The 23,225-nt window shown below is 57.2% G+C and overlaps 3 protein-coding genes and 2 long non-coding RNA genes across 6 annotated transcripts; 2 read left to right on the forward strand and 3 right to left on the reverse strand.

Moving 5' to 3' along the window:
• LOC125130341 (uncharacterized) lies at positions 1-4,440 on the reverse strand. The gene is made up of 4 exons (XM_047785715.1): positions 4,423-4,440; positions 2,498-2,613; positions 2,053-2,129; positions 1-1,211 (listed from the first exon to the last, which is right to left on the reverse strand). The coding sequence occupies exons 1-4, from the start codon at positions 4,438-4,440 to the stop codon at positions 613-615; spliced, it is 810 nt and encodes a 269-aa protein (XP_047641671.1). The 3' UTR covers positions 1-612.
• Positions 4,441-5,266: 826 nt separating this feature from the next.
• On the reverse strand, positions 5,267-6,249 carry LOC125130892 (uncharacterized). Its single transcript, XR_007135823.1, has 2 exons — positions 5,947-6,249; positions 5,267-5,511 (listed from the first exon to the last, which is right to left on the reverse strand). It is a non-coding gene; the product is annotated as an uncharacterized LOC125130892 (long non-coding RNA).
• A 9-nt stretch (positions 6,250-6,258) lies between these two features.
• HOXC9 (homeobox C9) lies at positions 6,259-9,677 on the forward strand. Its single transcript, XM_047786795.1, has 2 exons — positions 6,259-6,978; positions 8,735-9,677. The coding sequence occupies exons 1-2, from the start codon at positions 6,441-6,443 to the stop codon at positions 8,977-8,979; spliced, it is 783 nt and encodes a 260-aa protein (XP_047642751.1). The 5' UTR covers positions 6,259-6,440; the 3' UTR covers positions 8,980-9,677.
• A 1,921-nt stretch (positions 9,678-11,598) lies between these two features.
• Positions 11,599-15,466, reverse strand: LOC125130896 (uncharacterized). 2 transcript variants are annotated; one of them, XR_007135825.1, is made up of 4 exons: positions 15,438-15,466; positions 12,920-15,027; positions 12,730-12,828; positions 11,599-12,312 (listed from the first exon to the last, which is right to left on the reverse strand). It is a non-coding gene; the product is annotated as an uncharacterized LOC125130896 (long non-coding RNA). The 2 variants fall into 2 exon arrangements; XR_007135824.1 differs by lacking the exon at positions 15,438-15,466 and having other exon boundaries at positions 12,920-15,140.
• An 83-nt stretch (positions 15,467-15,549) lies between these two features.
• HOXC8 (homeobox C8) lies at positions 15,550-18,387 on the forward strand. The gene is made up of 2 exons (XM_047786796.1): positions 15,550-16,135; positions 17,551-18,387. Exons 1-2 carry the CDS (start codon positions 15,700-15,702, stop codon positions 17,841-17,843), a joined length of 729 nt encoding a protein of 242 aa, XP_047642752.1. The 5' UTR covers positions 15,550-15,699; the 3' UTR covers positions 17,844-18,387.
• The last annotated feature ends 4,838 nt before the right edge of the window (positions 18,388-23,225 follow it).

The following is a 23,225-nucleotide window of genomic DNA, read 5'->3' on the forward strand; positions in this document are numbered from 1 at the left end:
TGGATATTAAGATGGATTTTTATTTCTTAAAGGACCCTCCCCGCCGAGAGCGCATAAGCGTAAACTTAATATATGCTCCGCAGCCCAACTCCAGAAATCGCAATAAAAGTTAAAACCTCCCCTACTGGTTTTTTTTAATTATGATATGGGAAAGAGGAGCAGGATTTATAGAGCTGAACTCTCGGCGTGTGAGTGTTTAAGACTTGCGGGAGAAGGAGGAAAAGGCAAGAGCTCGCCAAGGAGAGCCTTGGTCTCTGAGATCTCTCTCCAGCTGCCGGGGCTCGGGCTTAGCCTACCGATCCTCTGTGGCCTCCCTGGGACTCCCCAGCACCCACCGCCCGGGCCCATCGCCTTGCCTCGGCGCGCTCGGAGATGCAGCCCTTCCCGGGAACAGGTGAAGGGCAGCAGGGGCTGGGGACAGGGGGCTGCGGGTGGGAGCGTGAGGACACCGGGCTTTGTGTGGGTGCCCGTGCAGGGGAGGAGGTTTGCAGCCCGGGCAGGGCCTCGGCCCGAGGGTGGCCAGCGGGCGCCTTGGTCTGGAGGGGTGTCCGGCCGGCCGGGCGCGAGAGCACGGACAAGGTGGCTTGTGTGTGGACTTTGGCCGCAGACGGATCAGAGCGGGCTCCCGAGCAGAGGCCCGCGGCGAGGCGGGCCACCGGATGTTGAGTCTGTAGGAAGGACCTTGAGGTCTGTTTGGTGTTGGGGCTGCTGGGGTGCGGCGGCCCAGAGTGTGGAGCGTGCAGTGCGCAGGGCGCGGCAGCCGGCGTGGGCGAGGCAGCAGGCCCGGCACACCTCCGCTGCTGCAGGGCTGGGTCCAGGATGTCCGAACTGAGGCCGACCAATGGTCAGAGCGTGGAAAATAAATGCAGTTAAGGGTCTTTCTTTCTTTCTTTTCCACATGAGAGGGCCTTTCTTTTTTTCTCTCTTTCGGAGATACCTGGATTTGGTCCAGAACAGGTTGCCCGCGGGAGGGCCCCGCGAGCGGCAGCGCGCGAGGGAGGGAGAGAGGGAGGGAGGGCGAGGAAGAGGGAGGGAGGGAAGGAGGGCGGGCAGCGGCGGCTGCGGTGGCCGGGGCTTCCCTCCCCGGGCGGAGGCGGCTGCCCTGCATCTGTGGCCGTGGGAAGCCGAGGAGCAGGTAACGAAGGCGCTTCCTGAGGCGGGATTGGACCAAGCCAGAGGGACCGAGGCTTCCGGGGTCTCTGCCCAACGCCCTGGAGGGGAGAGAAGGTAGGGAGATCAGCGCCTGCCTGGCCTGGCAGAGAGGCCTCAGGGGAATGTTGAACCTGTATTTGATTTCAGGCTCACACTCATGTTGTGAGTCTGTCTGCCTCCGGAGATGCGGGTTGCCTGTCTGTGTCTGTCTGTCCGTCTGAGACGTCTCAAACCCTAGGCTGTCCTTCCAAAGGCTGAAAAAATCGGGAAAATTTGTCGGAATGTGCACTTTCATTCATTGGATTCTCTGCACCTCAGTGGGGCTGGTTGCCGCGCCCCCAAGTTGGAAGGGAGCTTTCCTCCTGCTTTCTGGATGCCGGATCTTCCTCTAGTTCGCTCCGCCACGGGCCGAGTTTCCGGCTCCAGGTTCGCCGGTTGCCCTGAGGTTTGAGGCCAGACAGCTCCTAGTCTGGCAGGGAGGGCGGGGGAGAGACTAGCGGCTCTGGCCCCTTAATTGTACTTCGGACCCGTATTGTCTCTCCTTTCGCCACCTCGGCTGGCTCCCTCAGTCTGGGCTCCAAAGTCACTGCAAATTTTCTTGCGACACACACCACAGCACACAAAGATCAGGTAACCAGGCGCCCAGGGCCAAGGGAGGCTCCCGGCGGAGAGCACCCCTAGCTCTGGGGCCGCTCCCCCTCCAGCCACTCCTCAGGCTGGGAAACCAGACCGTGTTGGGGGAGCCGGAAATAGCCCCGTTTGCTGCGGGGCGGCAGGGCAGGGGGCCGGCGGGAATGCAGGCCGTGGCGTTGAGAGGGCCATGTTCACAGGCCCTAGGGGTTTTGCTCCTGCTGGACTCAGGAGCCGGACTCCTGGTGTGTAGGGATCCCGAATACCCACCTGGGGTGGGGGCAGGACGCGGGTCTCCTCGCGGCAGGCCAGGAGAATTCAGCGTCTGCTTCCAGCGCAGGCCTTTGCTAGGAGGAGTTGTGCGTGTGGGTGTGTTTTTCCCAACAAAGAGGGATCAGGAGAGAAAAGGGGGGAAAGTAGAGGGGAACCAAGGAGGGGGCGGGGAGGAGGAGAGGGCAGCCGAGAGGTGAACTGAGCCCATTTCAGGGGGAGAAGGAAAATGAAAGCAAATGGAGCACGCCCGGCCTCCTCCGCGCAGGCGGGTGCTGGCGAGCCGGGAGCGGGCGCCCTGCCTGCGGCGGCGGGGATGGCCCCGCTGGGGGACCGGGAAAAGCCTGTTTTAAATTTAATCCGAACTTGACGGTGTGGATTGAACCGGAGGGAATTGAAATCGCTGAAAGGGAGGCGCAGGGCCAGGGGAGGGGATGACTCTAACCTGTCCGTCTTTCTGTCTGTCAGTCTTTCCCACGGTGGTGCTAGCTTGATTGTGGTCTCAGCTGTCCAGGTCTGAGGTGCTGCAGTAAAGGCGCCCCTCCCCCTGAGGGGGCTCTCCTGCGCTCAGTGCACTCTTTTGGGGTCAGAGGAGAGCTCTAAGAACCAGACTGAATGCAGAGCTGCTAGCTACAGCTGGGGTTTCCCCCCCCCCATCCCCTACAGGGATTCCCAGTGGCCTCCAGTCCCTTGGCTTGCTCCATCGGTGCTGGGGAAAATTGAAGGGAGTGGCGGGGGTGAGAGGAGTCTGGGGATCTGGCAGGAGACCCAGCAGGCATCACTGAACCTGGGAAGACAACCCCCTCCTTCTTGGTGCCCCCACATCCTTTGTGCCCCCCACATCTACAGGCCTGGATTTGGGGGAAGCCTGAAGGTCTGCTTCAGAGCCCTGACCTGCCACCCCGCCACCAGACGCAGGGAACTGGTGGTACAACCCACACACGCAGTGGTGGAACCCGAGGGACTTCAGCCTGGTGGCCTGGTGAACTCAGGGACTCCCAGCCCCTTCCAGCCCCCCTCCTTCAGGCTGCCTCTCCCTGCAAAGGCCTAGGCAAAATGGGGCGGCGTTGGTGGGGAGGGGGCTGTGGGCGAGGCCTGCTTCCTGATCCACAGCTGTGTCTGCGCCTGAGTGGGGAGGGTCTGAGTTCACGCTCTGAACCGGAGGTGACAATCTCCCCTCAGTTTCACAGAGAATTTGAAGGCATGCAGCAGAGAGCTGGGCCTGGTGATCTCGGCTGCCCCGTGGCTGCCGCCTCTTCCTCCGGGTGGGCAGGGAGGGTGGGCAGGCTGCTCAAGAGTTGAAAAGAAGGCAGTGGCCGAAGGGGGTAGGAGAGAAAGGGGCATCTGTTTACAGCCACTATGCCTGGGGGGCTCTCCCAAATAGTGGAGGCCCACGGAGAGGGGCTTTAGGGGCGTCTTTCTTCTAGGAAAACTGAGGTTGGGGCAGATGGGCCCTGTTGCCTGGTGAAGACTCCAAGGAGGAGCGAGCGTGAAAACCTCCTTGGTCATAGCTTTGCTCCTTGACGAGAGTGTGGCTCAGTCCCCAGCTGCCTGGGCGGCTGTCTGGGCCGAGATAGGGTTCGATATCCCCGGAGGCCTGGTGTACCCACCCCAGCAGGTCGCCAGGGAGGGGCAGGAGAGGAGGCCTCTTCCTCCTTTGTGTCCGGAGGCGCGGAGCCGGTCCCGCAGCAAAGGCCCGGCTGCACAATGCCACGGCTGCTCGGCCAGCCCGCGCCCTGCCCCGTCTGCCTGCCTGTCGCCGCCCTTCCTCTGGCTCGCTCTCTGCATGCCTTCCTTTCCCTGCTCTCCTCTCGCTCTTCCTCCTGCATCCCCTCTCTTCTGTAATCCTCCCCTCCCTCTGCCTTGTATCCTAATCCTTCGTTTTCTTCTTTCCTGCCCTCCTTCCTTCCTCCCTTCCTCTCTATGGGCCTGGCGCCGTGCTTCGGTCGTACTCTCTCAGGCTGTCTCGGGCTGTCTCTCTCAGGCTCTGTCCCCTGATGTCCTCTTGGTCGCAGTCTGGCCCCGGGCCCTCTGAAGGCGACACATCTCTGCTCTGCGCTGCCAGCAGCCACCCCAGAGCCAGGCAGGGTCCCCCAGCCTGCACCTGGGGGACGTGCTGATGATGGCACTGGGGATTTGGAGAAAGCCATGGCAGGGGGACGGGAACCTCCTGTCTTTTCCTTGAACTAGTGAGGGAAAATTTTTGATTGACAGCTAACCCAACTCCATCAAGGCCAAAGAGATATTCTGTTTCTTGCTGTAATTTGGATTTCCCAGACCCGTCCAGTCCTGGGGAGGGGAAGGCAATCACGGCCTGGGGTGAAGAGGTTGAGGCCCCTGGCTGCCTCTCCCCAGCCGGGCACTTCTCACGTTTCCCCCCACCCCCATGCGTCAAAATCCCAGCCCCGCTAGACCGAAAAGGAAGGAACCAGAGAAGGGGAGGAGCAGGCACTGGGGAGGGGGCCTGGCAGGCTTGGGTCAGTGCTGCAGGCTGCAGATCTACCCTTCCCCCTCAACTCCCCCCCCCCAACACATATCCTACAATCTCTGGGACACCTCTCTCTAGCCCTTCTTCTCCCCAGAGGAGACAAGTTGACAGAGATGCAGGAAAAAAAAGCAGCCTCCACCCCCACCCCTGGCGTTTGGTCCCCTCCTGGGGACAGGAGTGGGAAAGAAGGGCAGGCAGGCATCTCGGGTCTGGGAAGACTTGCCCTTCCCTGCTGCCTCAGAGCCTGTGTCTAAGCCTCAGCGCCTGCCTCTTTCCCCTAGAGCAAACTAGACTCATCCCTGCTGACCCTGAAATTGCACCCCTCCTTCAAACTCCCTCCGCCATGCCCAGGGCGCATCTGTCTCTGGGGACATCACCTGCCCTTCTCCCCCGCCCCCAGCCAACTTCCCTGACCCCTCTCTTGCACCTACACTGAGAATGTCCTGCTTGCCCAAAGCCCACCTTTGCTAAACCACCACGGGACAGTCTGCTAGAAAGCAGAGGGCTGGGCAGCGAACCCCAAATTCAAGGAGGAGGGTAGCAACCAACTTATTGGGGGGAGGAATCCAAGTTGTGTGACCGTCCCCACAATCACACTGCCCCCTCCAGAATTCCTGCATCTGACTCCAAAGAAATTGCTCTCTCCCATTCCTCTGTAGCTTTTTTCCCGTTCCAAAAACAGCCTACAATTTTATTTAATGAAAGACACATTTATGAACAATCAAATGATCCTCATAAAATTTTTATTGAAGGACGTAAAAACAAGCTACTTGCCCACGACCGAGGTCGCTCTTTCGCCTTGCCCGCTCTCACCCTGGCTCTCTGCAGACAGAGCCCGCGAGCGACTTCTTTTTTCAAGTGGGGGGGCAGGAGGTCTCAGAGATGGAGTTGGGGGCAGAGGAGGGTGAACAGGAAGACAGGATGGGTACGCCCCACTGAAGTTGTGTAGATCTCTCCTCCACTTCTTCAGGCTGGCAAAGAAAGATAAATAGATATAGACAATAAATTTAAAATACAGGCGTTTGCATGTCTGTGCCAAAGCAAAGAGAGGACTTCTGGTGACAAAGGTGGATGAGGTCCCAAGGTCCTACCCCTCCCACCCGTGGACCACCTTCCCCAAGCTTCCCCTGCCCCAGATTTGGGGGGCTGAGTTGGCCAGTGGCAGAAGGACGCTCCCCTTCCCTCCTTCCCTCCCTCCACCCCAGCTTCCCCAGTCCCCTCCCACTCTCCCTCCCTCGCTGCTGCTGCAGCTCCTGAAAGAAATACATACATACACACTATTTAAAAACGCATTTTTAAAAGCCACGTTCCGAACTGACAATCGCTGATCTCGGCTCGCGCAGAGACTGCGGGAGCGTCGGGGCCGACAGAGACGGATTACGTCAAGAAATAGTTCCTCCACCTACCTCGCCGGGTCTCTCCGCCCCTGCGGGGCTCCCGCGCCCAGCTCGGCCCGGGGGGTCCCGGAACCCTGGCTTCGGGGACTTGCATTTTCACCCCATTAAGAAATCCTCCCGGGGGTGGGGGCGGAGGCCATCTGCCTATGGGTGGACCTGGGCCAGGGGCTGCTCTGCTGAGATGCGAGTTGTCCTGAGGGGGTGGCCGGGTCCTTGGGTCCAGAGTTGCGGACCCCCAGGAAAACGTAGGTCGCGGGGATCAGCAGAGAGAAGGGGGTGGGAGAAGGGAGGGAAAAAAAAAAAAAAAAAGCCAGGAAAAAAAGCCCCTGCGCATTGATCCGCGCCGTATTTTTGGGTAAATACGATCACGTGGGGGCCGGGGAGCCAATGAGCTGCGGGGAAAAGGCTGGAAAAATAATTACCTGCCTTGATTGTTCTGTGAGCAGATAAAAAGTACATATACAGTTCATACAATAATCTTATGTATGTAAAACCCTGTTACGATGTCGGCGACGGGGCCCATCAGTAACTATTACGTGGACTCGCTCATCTCTCACGACAATGAAGACCTCCTAGCGTCCAGGTTTCCGGCCACGGGGGCTCACCCCGCCGCCGCCAGACCCAGCGGTTTGGTGCCGGACTGTAGCGATTTTCCGTCCTGTAGCTTCGCGCCCAAGCCGGCCGTGTTCAGCACGTCGTGGGCGCCCGTGCCCTCGCAGTCGTCCGTGGTCTACCACCCGTACGGCCCCCAGCCCCACCTCGGCGCCGACACGCGCTACATGCGGACTTGGCTCGAGCCGCTGTCCGGCGCCGTCTCCTTCCCCAGCTTCCCGGCCGGGGGCCGTCACTACGCCCTCAAGCCGGACGCCTACCCCGGGCGCCGCGCCGACTGCGGCCCGGGCGACGGCCGCAGCTACCCGGACTACATGTACGGCTCGCCCGGGGAGCTGCGCGACCGCGCCCCGCAGACCCTGCCCTCGCCCGAGGCGGACGCCCTCGCCGGCAGCAAGCACAAAGAGGAGAAGGCCGACCTGGACCCCAGTAAGTTGGGAGCAATTTTCCTTTACAACCCGCGCGGGAGGGGAGGAGAGGACGGGCGGGAGGGGGGAGCCGGATTACAGCCCCTCGGAGCGGTGCAGGGAGCGCGGGAGAGGGGTGAGGGCGAGGGGGCGAGGACTCAATAAAAGCGAATTACCTTGGGGAGCTTTCAGGGGCAGGAAGGTCTGAGAAGGGGGCCCAGGGAGCCAGGTTGGGAGAGGGCTGAGGGGGCTCCTCTCTTAGGAGCTGGCTTTGATGAGAGCCCCCCCACCCCACCCACACACACCCCCGGCCCAAGCTTTTTGGCTCACTCTCTACTTTCGAAGAAATGCAGACAGGGCCAGGGGATGGGGTGGGGGCGAGGTTCGTTTTATGGTTTGGGGTGGGATGGGGGAGAGATGAGGACACTAGGGGCAGAGAGGAAATAACCCCAGGGAGAAAAGCCACCTTTACCTCCCAGGCAGCATGGGGGTCCTCACCCCACTAGAGATTCATAAAACAGGAGGTCCATGGGCTTCTCTCCCTGGAACCCTGGGTGAGGGATCTGGGTGCTTTCCCAGGCTGGGAACTGGGAGAGATAAGGGCTTCCAGAGTTGGGGGAGACAAGTGGGGTCCCAGTCTCCTTAAACTTGAGAGCCCTCTTCTGAGGGTCTGCAGGAGAGAGGGGTGTGGATGGGAGTCAGGGAAGAGGAGTGGGGAAAGGCATCTCCCCAGATTAGAGAATTACACACACACACACACACACATACACACACACACATGCACACACACACTCTCCAATCAGGGAAACAGGAGCCTTCTGAGTATTGCAAAGAAAGCCAGGGGTTGGGGGGTGGGGGACAGGTGAGAGCTGCAGGGCCAGAGAAAGAGGAAAGAAGGGGAAACAGCAGGGGAGGGAGTGCAGCCCCTGGGTGTGAGGAAGTGTCTGGGGGAGTCCCTGGAGGGGGCTGCAGGAAATCCTTTCCTGAAGCCCCATAAGGGGCCAGGGCCTAATTATACCCCTCTGAAGGCTTCCCTTCTTGCCCTCAGCTACTCCCATAAACCTGAAATTGGAGGCTTGGCTCCTGCAGAGCCTGTCCCTGGGGCTGGCAGGAGGAGGGGGACACTGGAAGTCAAAGAGGGAAGCTAAGATATAGGGGAGCCTGTCCCCAAGGCCAGCAGCTCCCTGGGGGAGAGGAGCAAGGCAAAGCTTTCCCCGTCCCGGCATCATCACCCTGAGAATTCGCCTCAGCAGGGTTCAACTCCGAGAGAGCGGAGACGGGGCGCTGGAGAGGGCAGTGAGGGGCTTGGGGACTCTCAGGGTCAGGAAGCAGAAGTGCTGAAATTTCAGGACTTGGTCGTGGGCTAGGAGGATGGGAGGGGGCAGAGGAGGAGGGAACTGGGGAGGAGAGAGACCTCGCTGTAAAAATAAAAAACAAGAGAGAGAAGCGTTTATGGGCCTATGAAACGGTTGGGAATTTGGACTTTTTATGAGGATATTCTCGAATTACTACTCTTGAAGCTGAGGACCAGACTGTAGAGGCTTTGATAGCTTCGATTTCCTATAGTTTTAGGTGCTGGAAACTGAGGAGGGGAGAGACGGGGAAGGTGGGGGGGAATGCAAAAGGAGTTGGGGGGGGGAATTCCTAAATCAAAACGTGTCCAAATTCAGGTTCAATTGTTAGGTTTGGGGAAACTGGCTGAGCCTGGGGGTTGGGGTGGCAGGGGTCCTAGGCTGGAAAGGGGCTCCATTGACCCCTGCCTGTGTTTGGCCCTCCAGGCAACCCCGTGGCCAACTGGATCCACGCCCGCTCCACAAGGAAGAAGCGCTGCCCCTACACCAAGTACCAGACGCTGGAACTGGAGAAGGAATTTCTCTTCAATATGTATTTAACCAGGGACCGTCGGTACGAGGTGGCCCGGGTTCTCAACCTCACCGAGCGGCAGGTCAAAATCTGGTTTCAGAACCGAAGGATGAAGATGAAAAAGATGAATAAAGAGAAAACCGACAAGGAGCAATCCTAAACCCTGCCCGGCCTGCTGCCTCGGCACAGCCAAGGGAAAAACGCAACAAAACAAAAAAACCCACAAAAATACCCCAACCCAGGAGGGAGACAGCACGAAAAAGAAAAGGAAAGAGCAAGATAGAGAAAAGCCAATCAGCTTAAAAAGAAAAAAAAAGGGGGAAGGGGAAAAGGAAAACTCTTGCGATTTGGGAGGGTTCAGTGTTGAGAAATTGGTGTTTTAGAGTTAGTTCTACCCAGCGAGGAGGAGAAGGAGGAGGAGGAGGCGGGGAGAGAAACCACGTTCTCTTCTCCCAGCGCAACTGAAATAAATGACACACACAAATGTGATTTTTTTCTCCTTTCTTCAGAGAAGCCAGTACTTGAATCGCTATATTTCTATTTTTTTTTCCTGTATCGTATTTGGCCCGGGCCATCCCTCCCCAGGCCTGGGGTGCTCTGCGTGCAGATTTTGTACGAAAAAAAAAAAAAAAAGACACACATACATACACAAGAATGCTTCCCAGCCCAGGAGCTGAGGGGCGAGGGCCGGGGACCGTGCCGCAGGCTGGGTCCGGCGGCGCAGGCTGGCGCCTCGGGCGTGTACATAGCAGTGTCTCCTCTCATCCCCAGAGTCCGTCCTGTAACGTGCTTCTGTTTGTTATGGTAGAACAGCTCTGTGTTAATATATCGAAGTCACTTAAAAAACCAGAAACCCAACTGCATCCAGTGTTCGTTATTTCTCCTCCCTGTGGCTCCTGTCCATGGAGGAGGCAAGTGCTCAGATCCTTTGGGGGAGGCTGGAGCCCCGCAAGGGGCTCCCTGGACATCGGAAGGGCAAGTGCCCACTGCTGCTCTCCAGGCAGGCTGTCACTGGGGTGAGGGTTCTGGGGTGCGGTAGAGGCCGCTGAGGCCCGGGTCCAGCTCCAGCTCGTGCCTGCCCAGGCTGGCTGCCTCCTGTGTGTGTCTCCGGGTAGCTGGATGGAGTCCCCCCGGGAGGGGGGTGCCGGGGAGGGGGGTGGGGGCACGGCATGAATGGTTTTCCCTGGCTGTAATTAATTGTAATAATTTATGAGTACACGAGATCGCAGGGGAGAGATAGGTGAAGATGAAAGTTGGGTGCTGGGTGAGGGCCCGGGCTGGAGTCCTGCCTGGCTGCATAGGGGCTTCGTGGGATGGCTTGGTGCATGTGTGTGAAGGGGGTGGTGCTAGGGAGGGTGGGGGGTGAACAGTGAGGAGGAAGGCCCAGCAGGCCTCAGGGAGCCGGTCAGGCCCTGGGGACTGCAGCGAGAGTAAAAGAAGCAAGATGCAGAGAGAGGGACAGGGAGAGAGAAAGTGGGGAGGGAAGAAAGGAGGCAGGAAGGAAGGGAGAGGGGGAGGGAGGGAGGAGGAAGATGGCAAAACCAATATGATCAGAATTAGATTTCATTTCTACCTCTCAGTGGATTCTCAGATCCTCCTCCCTTCCCCATTGCCTAGTTCTCTCTTTTCTATTCCATCTTTCTCTCTCTCTGGTGTTTACTTTGAATGTTGATCTGGGGGTGACTGGGGTTATGCTGAGTGGCTGCAGCATCTGGGGGGGAGTAGTGTAGTTGGGACCCAAGGAAGCTGGTCAGGAACTAGCCAGGAGTGGGGTGCTCTCTGATGGTGGTGGGACCCCAGGAGCAAGGATGTGGGGTGTACTGTGGATCAGCCCCGATGGGGCTGGGCAGCTGCCTAGCACCCCAGAGCACCTTCCCCAGAACGGGCAGTTTTCATCTGCTAATCAGAAGCAGACTCGAGCTGCCGGGTATGCCTCAGCCCGGCGCCCCCTTTCTCGGAAATCCCCCAATCTGGAAACTATTAAACTCAGACTGCTTGAAATATAGCCCTTTAATATCTCAGGCTGCCCATTCTGGCGAGGGTGCAGGGTGTTGCTCTGAATACTTGGGGAATACCACTGTAGAAGAAAAGAATTGGGGACCCCAGTCCCCGTGCAGCTCCCCTCATCGCATCATCTTACGGGATTGGTGAGGCACTTGTCAGGACCAGCCCCTTCCCCATCATTTGAATCTCCTACCCCTCCTTCTATTACAGACTCCATTTTCGGGGGCAGGAGGAAGGTGGGAAGGGGCGACTATTTTGTCTCGATGATAACTTTGAGGGGGACAATCACAAGTCGCAAGCAATGGTTTGGTTTTCCCAGCTGCCGAAGCACCCTTTCCTCTTTCCCGCTTAGGAAACGGCCCCAATCCACAAGCGATTGTTTGCGCTCGGTCCTTTTGAGAGGTTCTTTGCCGGTAGTTTTCTCTCTTTTCTCGCTTCCTCACTCCGCCCCTTGGCCATTTTGCTGCTCTGGGACCCAGGCCTCAGTTCCGCACCAGGCGGAGGACAAGGCACCCTCTCCCTCCGTGCTGACGGCCGGTACTCAGGCTGTTCTCCCGGCCGGGCTCGGCGGCGTTTCCGGGCCTCCACCCCGCCCCTGCTCCGAGGCCCTGTCGCCTCCCCTCGTCGGTCCTTCAGCGCGGCCTGCTTCCTGCAGCCCGCCCAAGCCGGCCTTACTCCGATCTGGAAGGAGGGCCCTGGCCGGAGCGTGGGATCCAGAGCAGGCCCACCCAGCCCAGCCCACTGTTCAGTACCAGCTCAGCCTCCAGCCTGCAGGTCAGGATTGGATTCGATTTTTATTTATTGTCATTTGTGACTCCAAACCACGACAGCACAACACACATCTGGGGAAAGCAGCGAAAGCCCGGGGAAGGGGGGGGGGAAGAGGGGCTGGCAAACGCCCCCCACCCCGCCCTAATCTTCCCCTCCCACCTCTCCTCTGCTCCTTTGTCAGAATCACAAAACCCTAAAGGTTGTTCCACTTGGGAAGGCAGAGGATAGGTACATTTCCGCGGTCCCGAAATGCCACTTTTATGGCGCTGTTTGTCTCCCTGCGCTGGATTCTGAATGGGGCAGAACAAAACAGCAGCGCGGAGCTGGCTAGACGTCTGGGCTTAATTGTTTTATGGTTTAAATAAGGTGGACACTCTTTCCTTTGAAATCGGATTATAGGAATGTTTTGTCTATGGCCCACGGAGAACAGGACCTCACTGGCTGGGAGGGAGAGGTGGCGAGAGAGCGCGCGTGAGAGAGAGGGATGGGCTACAAACCAGGGGGCAAACAGCCGGGAGAAGTCAGAGTCCCACCCCAAAGTCCTGCGGGCGGCGGCGGAATAGGCGATGCGGAGCCAGCAGCAGGGTAAGAGGGCCGAGGAGTTTTAGAGTGCGCGCCGGGGGCAGGCGGTCGTGGGAGCTTCGGAGAGTGCATCTGCGGGCGCGGAGGTGTTCCGAGGCCAGAAATGCGCCTGAATGCGGGGGAAATCGCGGCAGTTCTTTTGCACAGTGCGGGGAGGGAGGGTGACAAAAGAGAAAATAGTGTGAAGCCTTTGACAAGGTTTCTTTCGAGAATTTAGAAAACAAAAGTACAGCGGCCGGAGGCGGAGGGAACCCCTTCCAGGGACCCCTCTCGTGCGCGCACCCGTTTGGAAACTCCTTCTTCCCACTTCCCACCTTTGGGTCAAGCCTTGGGGACCTGCTGGCTCTAGCTGTTGGCTTTTTCCTGGTCGGCCTGCATTGGAGCAAGTGGACGCGAGGTGGCGCTGTTGCTCAATGTTAGAGGCGGCGGCGGTGCCCCCGGCCGGCCTGGCCGCACTGACATTTGAGGCCCGGCCCCGAGCAGCAGCGATGAGCAGGCCCCGCGCCCCGGCCCAGCCCGGCCCCCCTGGCACTGAGCAAATCAATCCTCTCACCTGCGAGGTGTAAATAAATCGCGAGTGGCGGCGGGAGATGGGCCCTCGCTCTGGCAGCCGACTCAGGAGGCTCAGGAGGGCGGGCGTCGAAAATAATCGCTTTGCGGAGGAGATAAGCACGAAGCAGGCGGCGCGTAATTAACACGAAAATGCAGAGTGACCCGGACAAACGAACATAAATCCGTGGTACCTAGGAGGGCGGTGTGGGCCTCGGGGCGAGGGACAGAGACACCCCAGCAACGATGGCTGCTTGCGTTCCTTTATTTCCAGGCTCCGGGAGCGAAATCACTCAGATACGTGTAAAAGAAAAAACAATCAAATGAACGAAAGAAAGAAAAGGCGAGGGACCCCACCCGCAAAAGGGGAAACCAAGTCCAGCCTGGGGTTTCGGAACTGGTGGGAGCAGGCGGTGCTGGCGGCACACTCGGGACAGTCGCATTCCAAGACACAAAGGCCCGGAAGAATAGCTCTGTGGCAGGGTTTTCGCTGGACCATAAAATGTCAAGATATCCCCCCACCCCCTAAAAGATAAGGCGCAGGCCCCAGAGCGGATCCGGCCTGCCCAGCCTCCTCTTTCCAGGAGGGGAAGGGAAAGTATTTATGACAGTCCCCAGTGACCTAGATGCTGGGAGCCCAGAGTCTGTCTCCTTCAGCTCCGTACCCGCAGAACTAGCTCAGAGGAGGCAGGGCTGGAACCAAGGCTGGGGCTTGTGCGGCAGCGGAGGAGACCTCTGTCATGCCCCCCACTGTCCTGGACCCTGGGGAGGCCTCAGCCCTGGCACAGCCCTTCGTTGACCTCCCCCTCCTGCTGCTCCAGGGCCAGAGTTCTGGGTGTCACGGGGGTGGGGGGATTCCCTCCAAATTCAGGGGATCCTGGAAATGTCTCCTGCTGGGGCATCAGTAACTCTCCTTTGGGAATTTGGCTGAGATTGGCCATTTCACCAGCAGTGACTTAGTTAATAGAGAGGAGGGGGCTTGTTCTCTCTACAGCATCCACCCCTGCTCTTTCATTTCTTTCTCCATCCTCAGAACTGGGCTCCAGAAGGGGAAGAAAAAGATCTGGTTTTCTGACCGCCTCCTTCCTCATCCAACCCCGAAACCCCAGGATGTGGCAGGGAAATAGGGAGCACATTTTTTTTTTCGCCTAATGCAAAGATCTAAAGATGCATATGTGTTTATCGCATCTTATTTTTGCATGTGCCTGGGTGTGTACAGTGTCTGTGAGGTAACAGGGGTGCTTCCAGCATGCATGACAGTTTCGTGAGCGTGCACTGAATGTTTCTCAGTGTGGAAGGTAGCACGGTATGTATGGATCCCGAGTGTGCCTCTGTGTTGCCCTGAGTGTAGCAACCTCACTCCACTGTGGAGCAGAGGACTGGAAAAATCATTCTTATTCCTCTTCTTCATTCATCTGCACACAGCACACATATCCACAGCTCTCTGACCTTCTCCCTTTTCTCTCTGTGTTAAGTCCACACAACTGTACACAGTTGTGGCCAGAGAAGGGTGCTGATGGAATAAGGTTCTTTTATGCCTTAGAATCAACTTGAATTTACCCAGGCTCTAGGATGGGGGAAACCCCCCAGAGAAAGTGTGTGTAAATATTTAAAGAGTGTCTGTTGACAGTTCCCATCCACATCCTGGCCTGGGCAGCCTGCCTGGGGAAGTGGAGGGGGTGCGGTGAAGCCAGAGGGCCCCTCCAGGCCAAACTGGCATTTCCTATGGGGTTAGGGTATGCAGGGACAAGTCAGAGGCCTGCTCTGGTCTCCTCCAACCCAGATACCCGTTGTCTCCTAAGAAGAAACCTCCGGGAGCAGCCCAAACAGAAGGCCAGGAACCCACCAGCTGCCCTCTCCTTCTCTGTCCCCACAAGCAGCTTTGCTCTCAGAGCCTCCAGGCAATCTCGTGACTATTGCCTGGGCTTCCTGTCTCAGGCAGGAGCTGGTGTCTGAAGGTGCAGTGAAGCCTGACTGGGTCTACGGAGTGCCCCCAGCCTCTGGCCCTCACCACTGTCCACAGCAGGCAGGCAGGGGAACCGTAAGGGCCTAGGGAAGATCTGGCAGCTTCCCACCTGGGGAGGGGCAGGAGACAGGGGGGCTGCTGCTGCCTCAAGTGTTTGGGGAGACACTGTGCTTGTTCCTCCTCAAAGTCCCCGGATGTAAGGACCCCCCTGGGGAGCCCATCTTTTGGGGGTTAGAGTACCTGCTCTCTCTTGTTGACATCCAGACCCCCTCCGGGGTCTTATACCTGTTGAGGTAACCTGAGTTGACCTGCTTGCTCAGGGATCCCTCGCGCTCTCTGGCTCCGAGGAAGGAAAAGAGAAGGGGGGGAGAGGCACCTTCAAATCTGAATGCGCACCTTGGAAAAGCTGGCCCTTGCCATTAGCTGGGGCTGGCTCCCCCCCCCCCACGCACATATACCACACCCCCATCCCTCCCCCTTCCTCCCCTCCCCTTCTTCCAGGTCCCCCCCCCCAGCCCTGAACCCCTCTACCCCCCGCCCTCTATCCCTTCCTTCTCTCTCTCTCTCTCTCTCCCTCTCTCTCTCCCTCTCTCTCTCCCTCTCTCTCCCTCTCCCTCTCGCCTGTCTTCATGTCGTGGATTGATGAACGCGAATCGCGTGTAAGCGCCGCCACCGCCGGGAGTCTGAGGAATTCGCCTGGGCTGTTAAAGGAAAGAGCTAAGTGCGAGAGCGCGAGCTCTACCTACCGACAGTGAAGAGAGCCGCCGCCGCCGCCGCCGCCGCCGCCGCCGCCCGCTCGCCCGCCGCCGCCCGCGCCCAGCCCGGGAGCTGCGCCGCCCCGCCGCCCCGCCGGCACCCAGGCGCCCCCCACCTGCCCAGCCCGGCCCGCCGCCGCGGGGAGCCGGCCGGCCTGGGGTTCGCTCCCGGGGGGGAGGGCAGTTTCGGGGGTCCCGGGCGGGGGAGTCGCGAGCCAGAGGGGAGGGGGCGGCGGGTTTTCATGTGCCCAGCATGAGCTCCTACTTCGTCAACCCCCTGTTCTCCAAGTACAAAGGCGGCGAGTCCCTGGAGCCGGCCTATTACGACTGCCGCTTCCCGCAGAGCGTGGGCCGGAGCCATGCGCTGGTGTACGGGCCCGGCGGCTCGGCGCCCGGCTTCCAGCACGCCTCGCACCACGTCCAAGACTTCTTCCACCACGGCACCTCGGGCATCTCCAACTCGGGCTACCAGCAGAACCCGTGCTCGCTGAGCTGCCACGGAGACGCCTCCAAATTCTATGGCTACGAGGCGCTCCCCAGACAGTCCCTTTATGGGGCTCAGCAAGAGGCGAGCGTGGTGCAATATCCCGACTGTAAATCCTCTGCCAACACTAACAGTAGCGAAGGACAAGGCCACTTAAATCAAAACTCGTCTCCCAGCCTCATGTTTCCATGGATGAGACCCCACGGTGAGAAGCCTTTTCTCTTTCCCCCTTGGTCTCCCGCGCTCCGGGGTCTTCCCGCCCCCCCCCCTTTTTGTCTGCCCTCGCTTTCCCTCCCGGCTTGGGGATCTCTCTCGGGCCCCACCCCCGTGCCTGAGTGGGTTTCTGCTGCAGGTTGGGAGGTTCGGCTGGGGGTGGGGCGCGGGGCTCGCCTGGGAGATTGGGGGGATTGGGGTGAAGGTAGGGGGAAAGGTGGTGTCTGGGTGCAAAGGGTTAAAAACCTTCTTCTCCACCTCTGTCAGTCAGTCTGTCTGTCCGTGTCTCTCTCTCTCTCCCTCTCTCATCATCTCTAGTCAAAGTTGAGGAGGTGGCAGGGAAGGGGCCCGAGGAGGACCCTAGATCAGCCTTTGGAGCAAGCCAGTTTCTCCATAAGGCAGACAGCCTCAGCTGAGGACAGTGGCCAGGCTGTCTTGGGGGCGAAGGGAGACCCCTACCTCCCTCCCCTGGCTGGGTCACAGGGTGGCGGGACCCCAAGGACAGGTGCTCTGGCTCACTGGGGTACCCACCACCGCCTCTCAGAGGACCAGCCTTAGGGCCACTATCCCAACTTTGCTTCACTTCCCTCAATTGGAGAAAAGAGAGGGAGTCAGAGAGGGAAAAAAAAAAACAAACCCAAAAACCAGAGTGCAGGAAAGGGGGGAGGAAGGCCATGCAGATTAGAAGGCTCTGGGGTCCAGAGGACCCTCACCAAGCTGCCCCCAATCAAAGGCTTGTGGGGTCTCCCTGAGACCCTCAGGGCAGCTCAGGTCATGAGCCCCTCCAAGGGTGGCCCCTCATAGTCCAATTTCGAAGTAAAAGGGGAAGCCAGAAAGCGACAAGTTCCAGCGGGGATGGCCCGTGATTTATTTGCTGGTCTCCAGTTAGCAATCAGGCCAAGCAGTGATACATTCCAGGAGATCAATTATTTTTCTTCCTGGCAAAGCACGAGGCAGAGAGACCCAAGGAGGAGCAGTGAGCAGACCCCCTCTTCTTCACCCCCAGCCCCTTTGCCTTCCTTTTGGAAACAGATTCTGTCCCCAGCCCTGCTCACCCAGTGCCCCTCTGCACTTGTAAACAAAGCTGCAAAGGGCCAGCTTCCGGGGACTGCAGGCCTGGGAGGGGGGAGCTCTGCACTGCTCCCCTGGCCCCTGCCAACCCCGATTCCAGACAGACCCCAGTCCTAGCCCCCACCCGCACCCCACCTCCCAAGGTGAAGCCAAACCAAAACAAACCCCCAAACTTTCCTGCTCTTGCCTGCTTTCCGCTCTCATCTTTTCTGAGGGAGGGAGGGAGGGGGAACTGGGGAGATTGAGGGGGGGACTTTAGGGGAGGAAGAGTGACAGGGAAAAGCCAAGCCCCCCACCCACCCAAACGTAACCAGACTGGGCTTCTGTTCTGTCCAGCTCCGGGGCGGCGCAGCGGAAGGCAAACTTACAGCCGGTATCAGACCTTGGAACTAGAAAAGGAGTTTCTCTTTAATCCTTATTTGACACGAAAGCGCCGGATTGAAGTCTCTCACGCCCTGGGACTGACTGAGAGACAAGTGAAGATCTGGTTCCAGAACCGAAGGATGAAGTGGAAAAAGGAAAACAACAAGGATAAACTGCCCGGAGCCCGAGATGAGGAGAAGGTAGAGGAAGAAGGAAACGAGGAAGAGGAGAAAGAAGAGGAGGAAAAGGAAGAAAACAAGGACTGAGCAAAAAGAGAGAGACACCCCCCCCCACTTTAGCAACTCCCTTGAAGTTTGGTTTTATGGTAGCGGATAAATTGAGAAGTTTACGACTGTCATTTGCTTTTATAGAGAATAGAATGACACTCACAACTCTAACTACCTGTCAGATACTTGCAGCTCTGGTTTTATTACCTTTGGACTTCCCCCCATCTTTATTTGTTTGGGGGCTGGAGCAGGGGGGAGACGGAAGACACAGCAGAAAGTTCCTCCGAGTCTCCGTCTCAGTCGTGGCCCCAACACACACACACTTGTCCCTCCCCCCAGCCCCCACCTCCACCCCTTCTGAGTCCTCCCTGGATTTTAAGGTCTGAGACCTGGGCTCTTGGCCCTTCTCCCGGCCCCCTTCTTGCCATCCCCCCACCTCCCTGCTTCTCTGGTATTTATTTTAGAGGGGAGCCCTCCCCCCCTCAAAATGCGGAAGAAGACTCGTGGCTTTGTGTTCATGCTAGGACTAGTGTGTTAGATTGACTTTTTTTTTTTTTTTTTCCCCAAAGGAAAGAAAAAGCGAAGGAAGGAAAAAAAAAAAAGGGAAGAAGATGTTTAAAGAAATGTTTTAAATGATAGCAAGGACTATCCCCTCACCCTCCCTGGGGCTCCCTGCTTAGAAAGACCCCCTTGACTTTCTCTAGGAACCTGATGGACGCCTGAAGGAGATGGGGGTCTCCCCCTCCCCCTCCCTTTCCAAGGGGTAGATAGGAGCCTGCTGCAGTCGTCGCTAAGATGCTACCTAGCCCATCCCATGGTCACTTGGGCCCATGCCTTCCTCCCCTCTGCTGTCTGATTTCTGTTGTTGGGCCCAGCGTCCTCTGAGCTGCATTAGTGCTAGTGCTCAGAAATCACCATAATCATGAAAATGATAATAATGATGATGCTGATAATAATAATACTGATAATAAATCTTTAACATACTACCTAAAGGGAACCTGCAATAATCTTGAAAACAATAAAAAAGAGAGAAATTTTAAAAAAATCCTAATACGGGAGAAAAAAAGAGAAAAAATTAAAATAAAAAAAAGAAAGAAACCTCCAACGTATTTTATCACTACCTATAGAAAGAAATCCTGCTTTGAGAGTATTTGTAATGCGGTTTTGTTGTCGTTTGTTGCTGCTTATTTCACTAAGAAAAACCCAACAACTGAGACTGCCTAGCCCGCCGGTCCTGTGCGCTTTTATTGTGCTTCTAACCCCAGTAGAGTAGAACTAAATTGCACTGAATGTATAGTTAACTCTGTCTTGAATTCTCTGTTTATGCAATGTGCTCGAAAGAAAAAAAAAACGTTAAAATATATCTATAATAATAATTTGGGGTCATTTGTCTTTATGTCCAGCTATGAATGTAGATTTTGTGTCCCGGCAGCCCTGTTTCTGGTCCAAGTACTTTGTATTGTATTATGTGAGTCATAATTAAAAAAAAGAGAAAAAAATATCTGAAGCTGGAATGACTGACTTGCTTTTCCCCCAATACTCCCCCTCCTCTCTCCTCTCTCCTCTCTCCTCTCCTCATCCTTCTTTTTCAAACACTCTAGTAAAGGTTTCCTCCTGATTGAGCTTGGGGTTGGGGAGAACTCATGTGGAGCGGAGCCGGAGGAGTTGAGAGGGTGGGCTGGGCTGGGCTGGGAGGGCGAGGGAAAAGGAGGAGGTGAGGAGGAGGAGGAGGAGGAGGAGGAAGAAGAGCAGCTTGCTCTTGGGAGAATCTTGGCTCCCAACAAAGTGGGTTTCTGAATGCCAGGATCCCACTGGGAAGAAAAGCATCTTCTCCCCATGTATATCCACCTTCTTCCTCCTGGCCCTGGCCCTGGCCTGGGCCCAGACCAAAAATCTGCCCCCATGCCCCTCCCATATCTAGGCCTTTTTCTTCCAGAGGCTGGGGCTGAAGATGAGGATGAGGCAATGGGGTTCTCTCTGATCTCCACATGCCCCTTATGGCCAACCCTTGGTACCCAGCACCCAGCACTAGAATGTGAACAGAGTGGGAAGGATGCGAGGCTCAAGGTAGCCTGGAACACTGGGCTGGAAGATGCCTGAGGGTGGGGGGGGTGAAGAAGCTTAAGCCTGGGGAAAAGCAGAGAGGGGAAAGGGGAAGGTGGGCAGGCTGGCACCCCAAGCAGCCTGGGTCCACATTCAGAAATTTCGGCCAGCACAGAGCCATCACTGTCACCCAGCCCACTTGCACTTACTCCTGCCGCTGTTCTGGCTGTTTTCAAGCCCACTCTCAGTTTCACCTTGGCAATTGGGCAGCCTGCCCTGCCCTCACAATGCGGGTCATTGGCCTGGGGGTGGGGAGGGCCTGCAGAGGGGAGAGCCCCCCACCCCAGCCCCAGCAGGGCAAGGACAATCTTCACTGGATTCCTCATTCCTCAAAATAAAGGGTCGAAGGCTAAGGGACTCAGGGGGCAAGGGGTCTGTCATCCCTCCCTGGAGGGTTCCGGGTAGAGAAATCTGTTTAAGCCAGTAAGACTCTGGGCAAATAATGCCAAATTCCAGAGATACCGTCGTATGATTCAGTCAAGAAAGGGGGGAAAGGGGAGGGAATGGGGTCTTCTGGTCTTAAAAACCAGACCCCCCAAAGACTGAAATATTTTGGAGGCCAGATCTCTCTCCCCACCACTCAATGATTTTCCCAGACTTGGGCCCAGGTCAACTCTTGTTCTGTGTCATTTCACCCGCGTCCGGGTCCCTGGCTTTCACGCAAAGTGGTCCTTTATATGGGATTGGATCAGGCGTCGTTAATAGGGGGACTCCTGCGGCCTGAGAGAGGCGGCCGATTGGAAGCGCAGGCTGCGGGCAGCCGGGAACAGCTGTGAGCAGCTCTGGGGGAAATCTTTCGGAACATGGGGTCCCTGCTGCCAGCCGCGGGGGGCCATCAGGTAACCCCAATGGCTGCGGGCAACACCAGCTACCCGCGGAGGGAGGCTCAAAAAGAGAGCATTTCGCTCCGACCTCAGGCCTTCCCGCCGGCGTCCAAACGCCAAGGGCGGGCGAGGGCCGTTTCATTTTTAAATGTGGAATTATGATTGCGAGTAAGAAAAATCGCTGGCCCAGTAGCCGAAAAGGTTGACCCTACACTAAGTGACTTCTAATGACTTCGCCGAATTTTCCCCACAACCAGTGTCCCATTCAACCCGGCCCTGATCAGCAATGCCCGTGGCCCCAAGCCGGGCGTCGGAGGGCGGGGTGCGTCTGGCGACTGGGCATCGCTCGAGGTGCTAAGCATGGGGTGGGCCAGACCAAGAGAGCTTCCGCCGCCCCATCATGCAGCACCTGCCCCCCCACCTCCACTCCTGGTACCCTTCTTGCCTCTTTTCTCGTTTGGAGAGAAAAGGAGGCAAAACCCATTTTATGGGGGAACTTAATTGCAAGCGGGGATGCGCTCTCTTTAGAAACGCGTCCTCCCAAATGCTCCCGCCGTCCCATTACCGGAATGGGGATCATTCGGCTGCAGCAGATAGGACTTTCTCCCATTCTTTACTTTTTTATTAGCCAATCAAAGTGGCTTCCGAAAGCTATTTGTGATTTGTGAAAAACAGTATCTTTCAAAATGCTGAGTTGAAGCATCTCGCTCATTTCGCCTTGAATTTATTATTCTAATCTCAACTGTAGTGATGGGATAATGCAGCTATTAAGTTGGGGGGCAAATTCGTTTCTCTGAATTAAAAAAAAAAAGTCTCGGCATTTTTTCTCCCTCCCCACTTCATTGTAGAGAACAAGGGAGTTGTGGGCCTGCAGGGAATCTGGGGGGAGGGGTGAGGCGGGGAGGGAGTGCCCTAAAGGGTTCCTTGGGGGACCCAAGGATGGGAGAACGGATTGGCCTCTCCAGCCTCTTCGTCCCCTAGTGAGACGCCCGGCGGGCTGGGCTGCTTGCAGGCTGGAGAACGTTACCCCCGCCCCAGTTAGAGCGAACTCAGGACAGGTTGTGCCACAGACGAGAAGTAAAATTTCCGGTGAACTGCCCGCGGCGCTGTCCCATTCTCCCCGCAGCCCATTGTGAAAAGCTGGGCCAGCGCTTCCTTGTCGTAATTTTTAACTACCTGTTATAAAATTTATGGGTGGGTTTGTAAAAGAAACGAGGTCCCTGCATCCGGCTGAGGGAACTGCTTTGCTTACTGTGCAGGAAGTTTGTGGAGGGGATGAGGGACCCCCTGTTGGTTGGGGTGGGGCACCCAGCTATGGAAGTCCCCATGCCAGCTAGATTCAGGACCAGGGGAAGGGCTGTGGGCCTTCGAATTTCCAGCTGGTGGAGAGAGTGGCTGGGCTGCAACTGGTTGGCCAATAGCCTCTATGAGGGACTCTCTTCTGGGCTCCCCCACACTGGTCCCATTGCCAAAATCAGGGGTCTGGAGGCTTGGGGGGCTCACACGGAAGGTGGAATTTAGAGAAGAATAGGTTCTTTTTTCAGGGCCTCCAAGGTGTGTCCCAGCTGCCCAGACACTGGAATTTTTCTGGAAAAAGGCAGGCAGGTGTGGGCTACCTGGCAAGACAGAAAGGCTTCACACTGCCATGCACCCAATGGAAAAAGAAGTGGGAGCCAAGCTCTTGGGCTTTAATTTTATTTTTAATTCTAAAAAGCTGCCATTTGAACCTAGGAGTTGAGGAGACCTGACACAAGGAATGGCCTTGGGGAAAATATGCCATTTTCTCTGAGAAAGGAACCTGGGGATGATGGGCACTTGGGGGGTTCTGGAAGCTGCCCCCCCCCAACACTCACACACATTCTCAGCCCTCCTTCACAGGACTGCCCAAGGTCGGTTTAAACCCTCTCCACTCTTCAGACCACGGCCAGGTCAGGCTTGGTTATGAGGCTGCCAGCGGCCTGCCCCTCCCATTCCTGTGTGGGGTGGAGTGGGGGGCTGCCCAGACGCCCCATTGGGAAGGATGTTGTTCTTTTCCTAGGAAAAGAAAATTGGCAGGGGCAGGGAGTGCATCCCATTTCAGCCCCTTCATGCCGCTGCTGGCCGTCCCTGCCCCAGTGCCACAAACCTCTGCAAAGCCTTGGTTCCCCCAGAGCCAACCTTAATACCCCATTTATTAAGGAAAATCTGTGAAATTCAGCATGGCAAAGGGAGGCAGCCGACTCAACGCCAGAATCCTTCCTTCTCTGCTGTCGCGTCCCCCCTTTGCCCTTTCTGCGCTAGCCAGGAGAAGCCCGGCCGGCCCGTGGGGAGTGGGCGGCGTGTGGGGGTGGGGTGGGGGTCGGGGGATGCTCCCTCTCCGAGAGAATTGGGTAAACATGGCGACCGCGGCGCCCATTTGCACACGCTACACAAATGCATCGCATTCCCGGTTGTTTGCAGAAAATTTACAGCTGAGTAATAAAAGTTTACGATCGACTCACAAGTTGGATTGGCC

The sequence above is a fragment of the Phacochoerus africanus genome, chromosome 7 (genome assembly GCF_016906955.1).
Source record: "Phacochoerus africanus isolate WHEZ1 chromosome 7, ROS_Pafr_v1, whole genome shotgun sequence".
Lineage (NCBI taxonomy): Eukaryota > Metazoa > Chordata > Mammalia > Artiodactyla > Suidae > Phacochoerus > Phacochoerus africanus.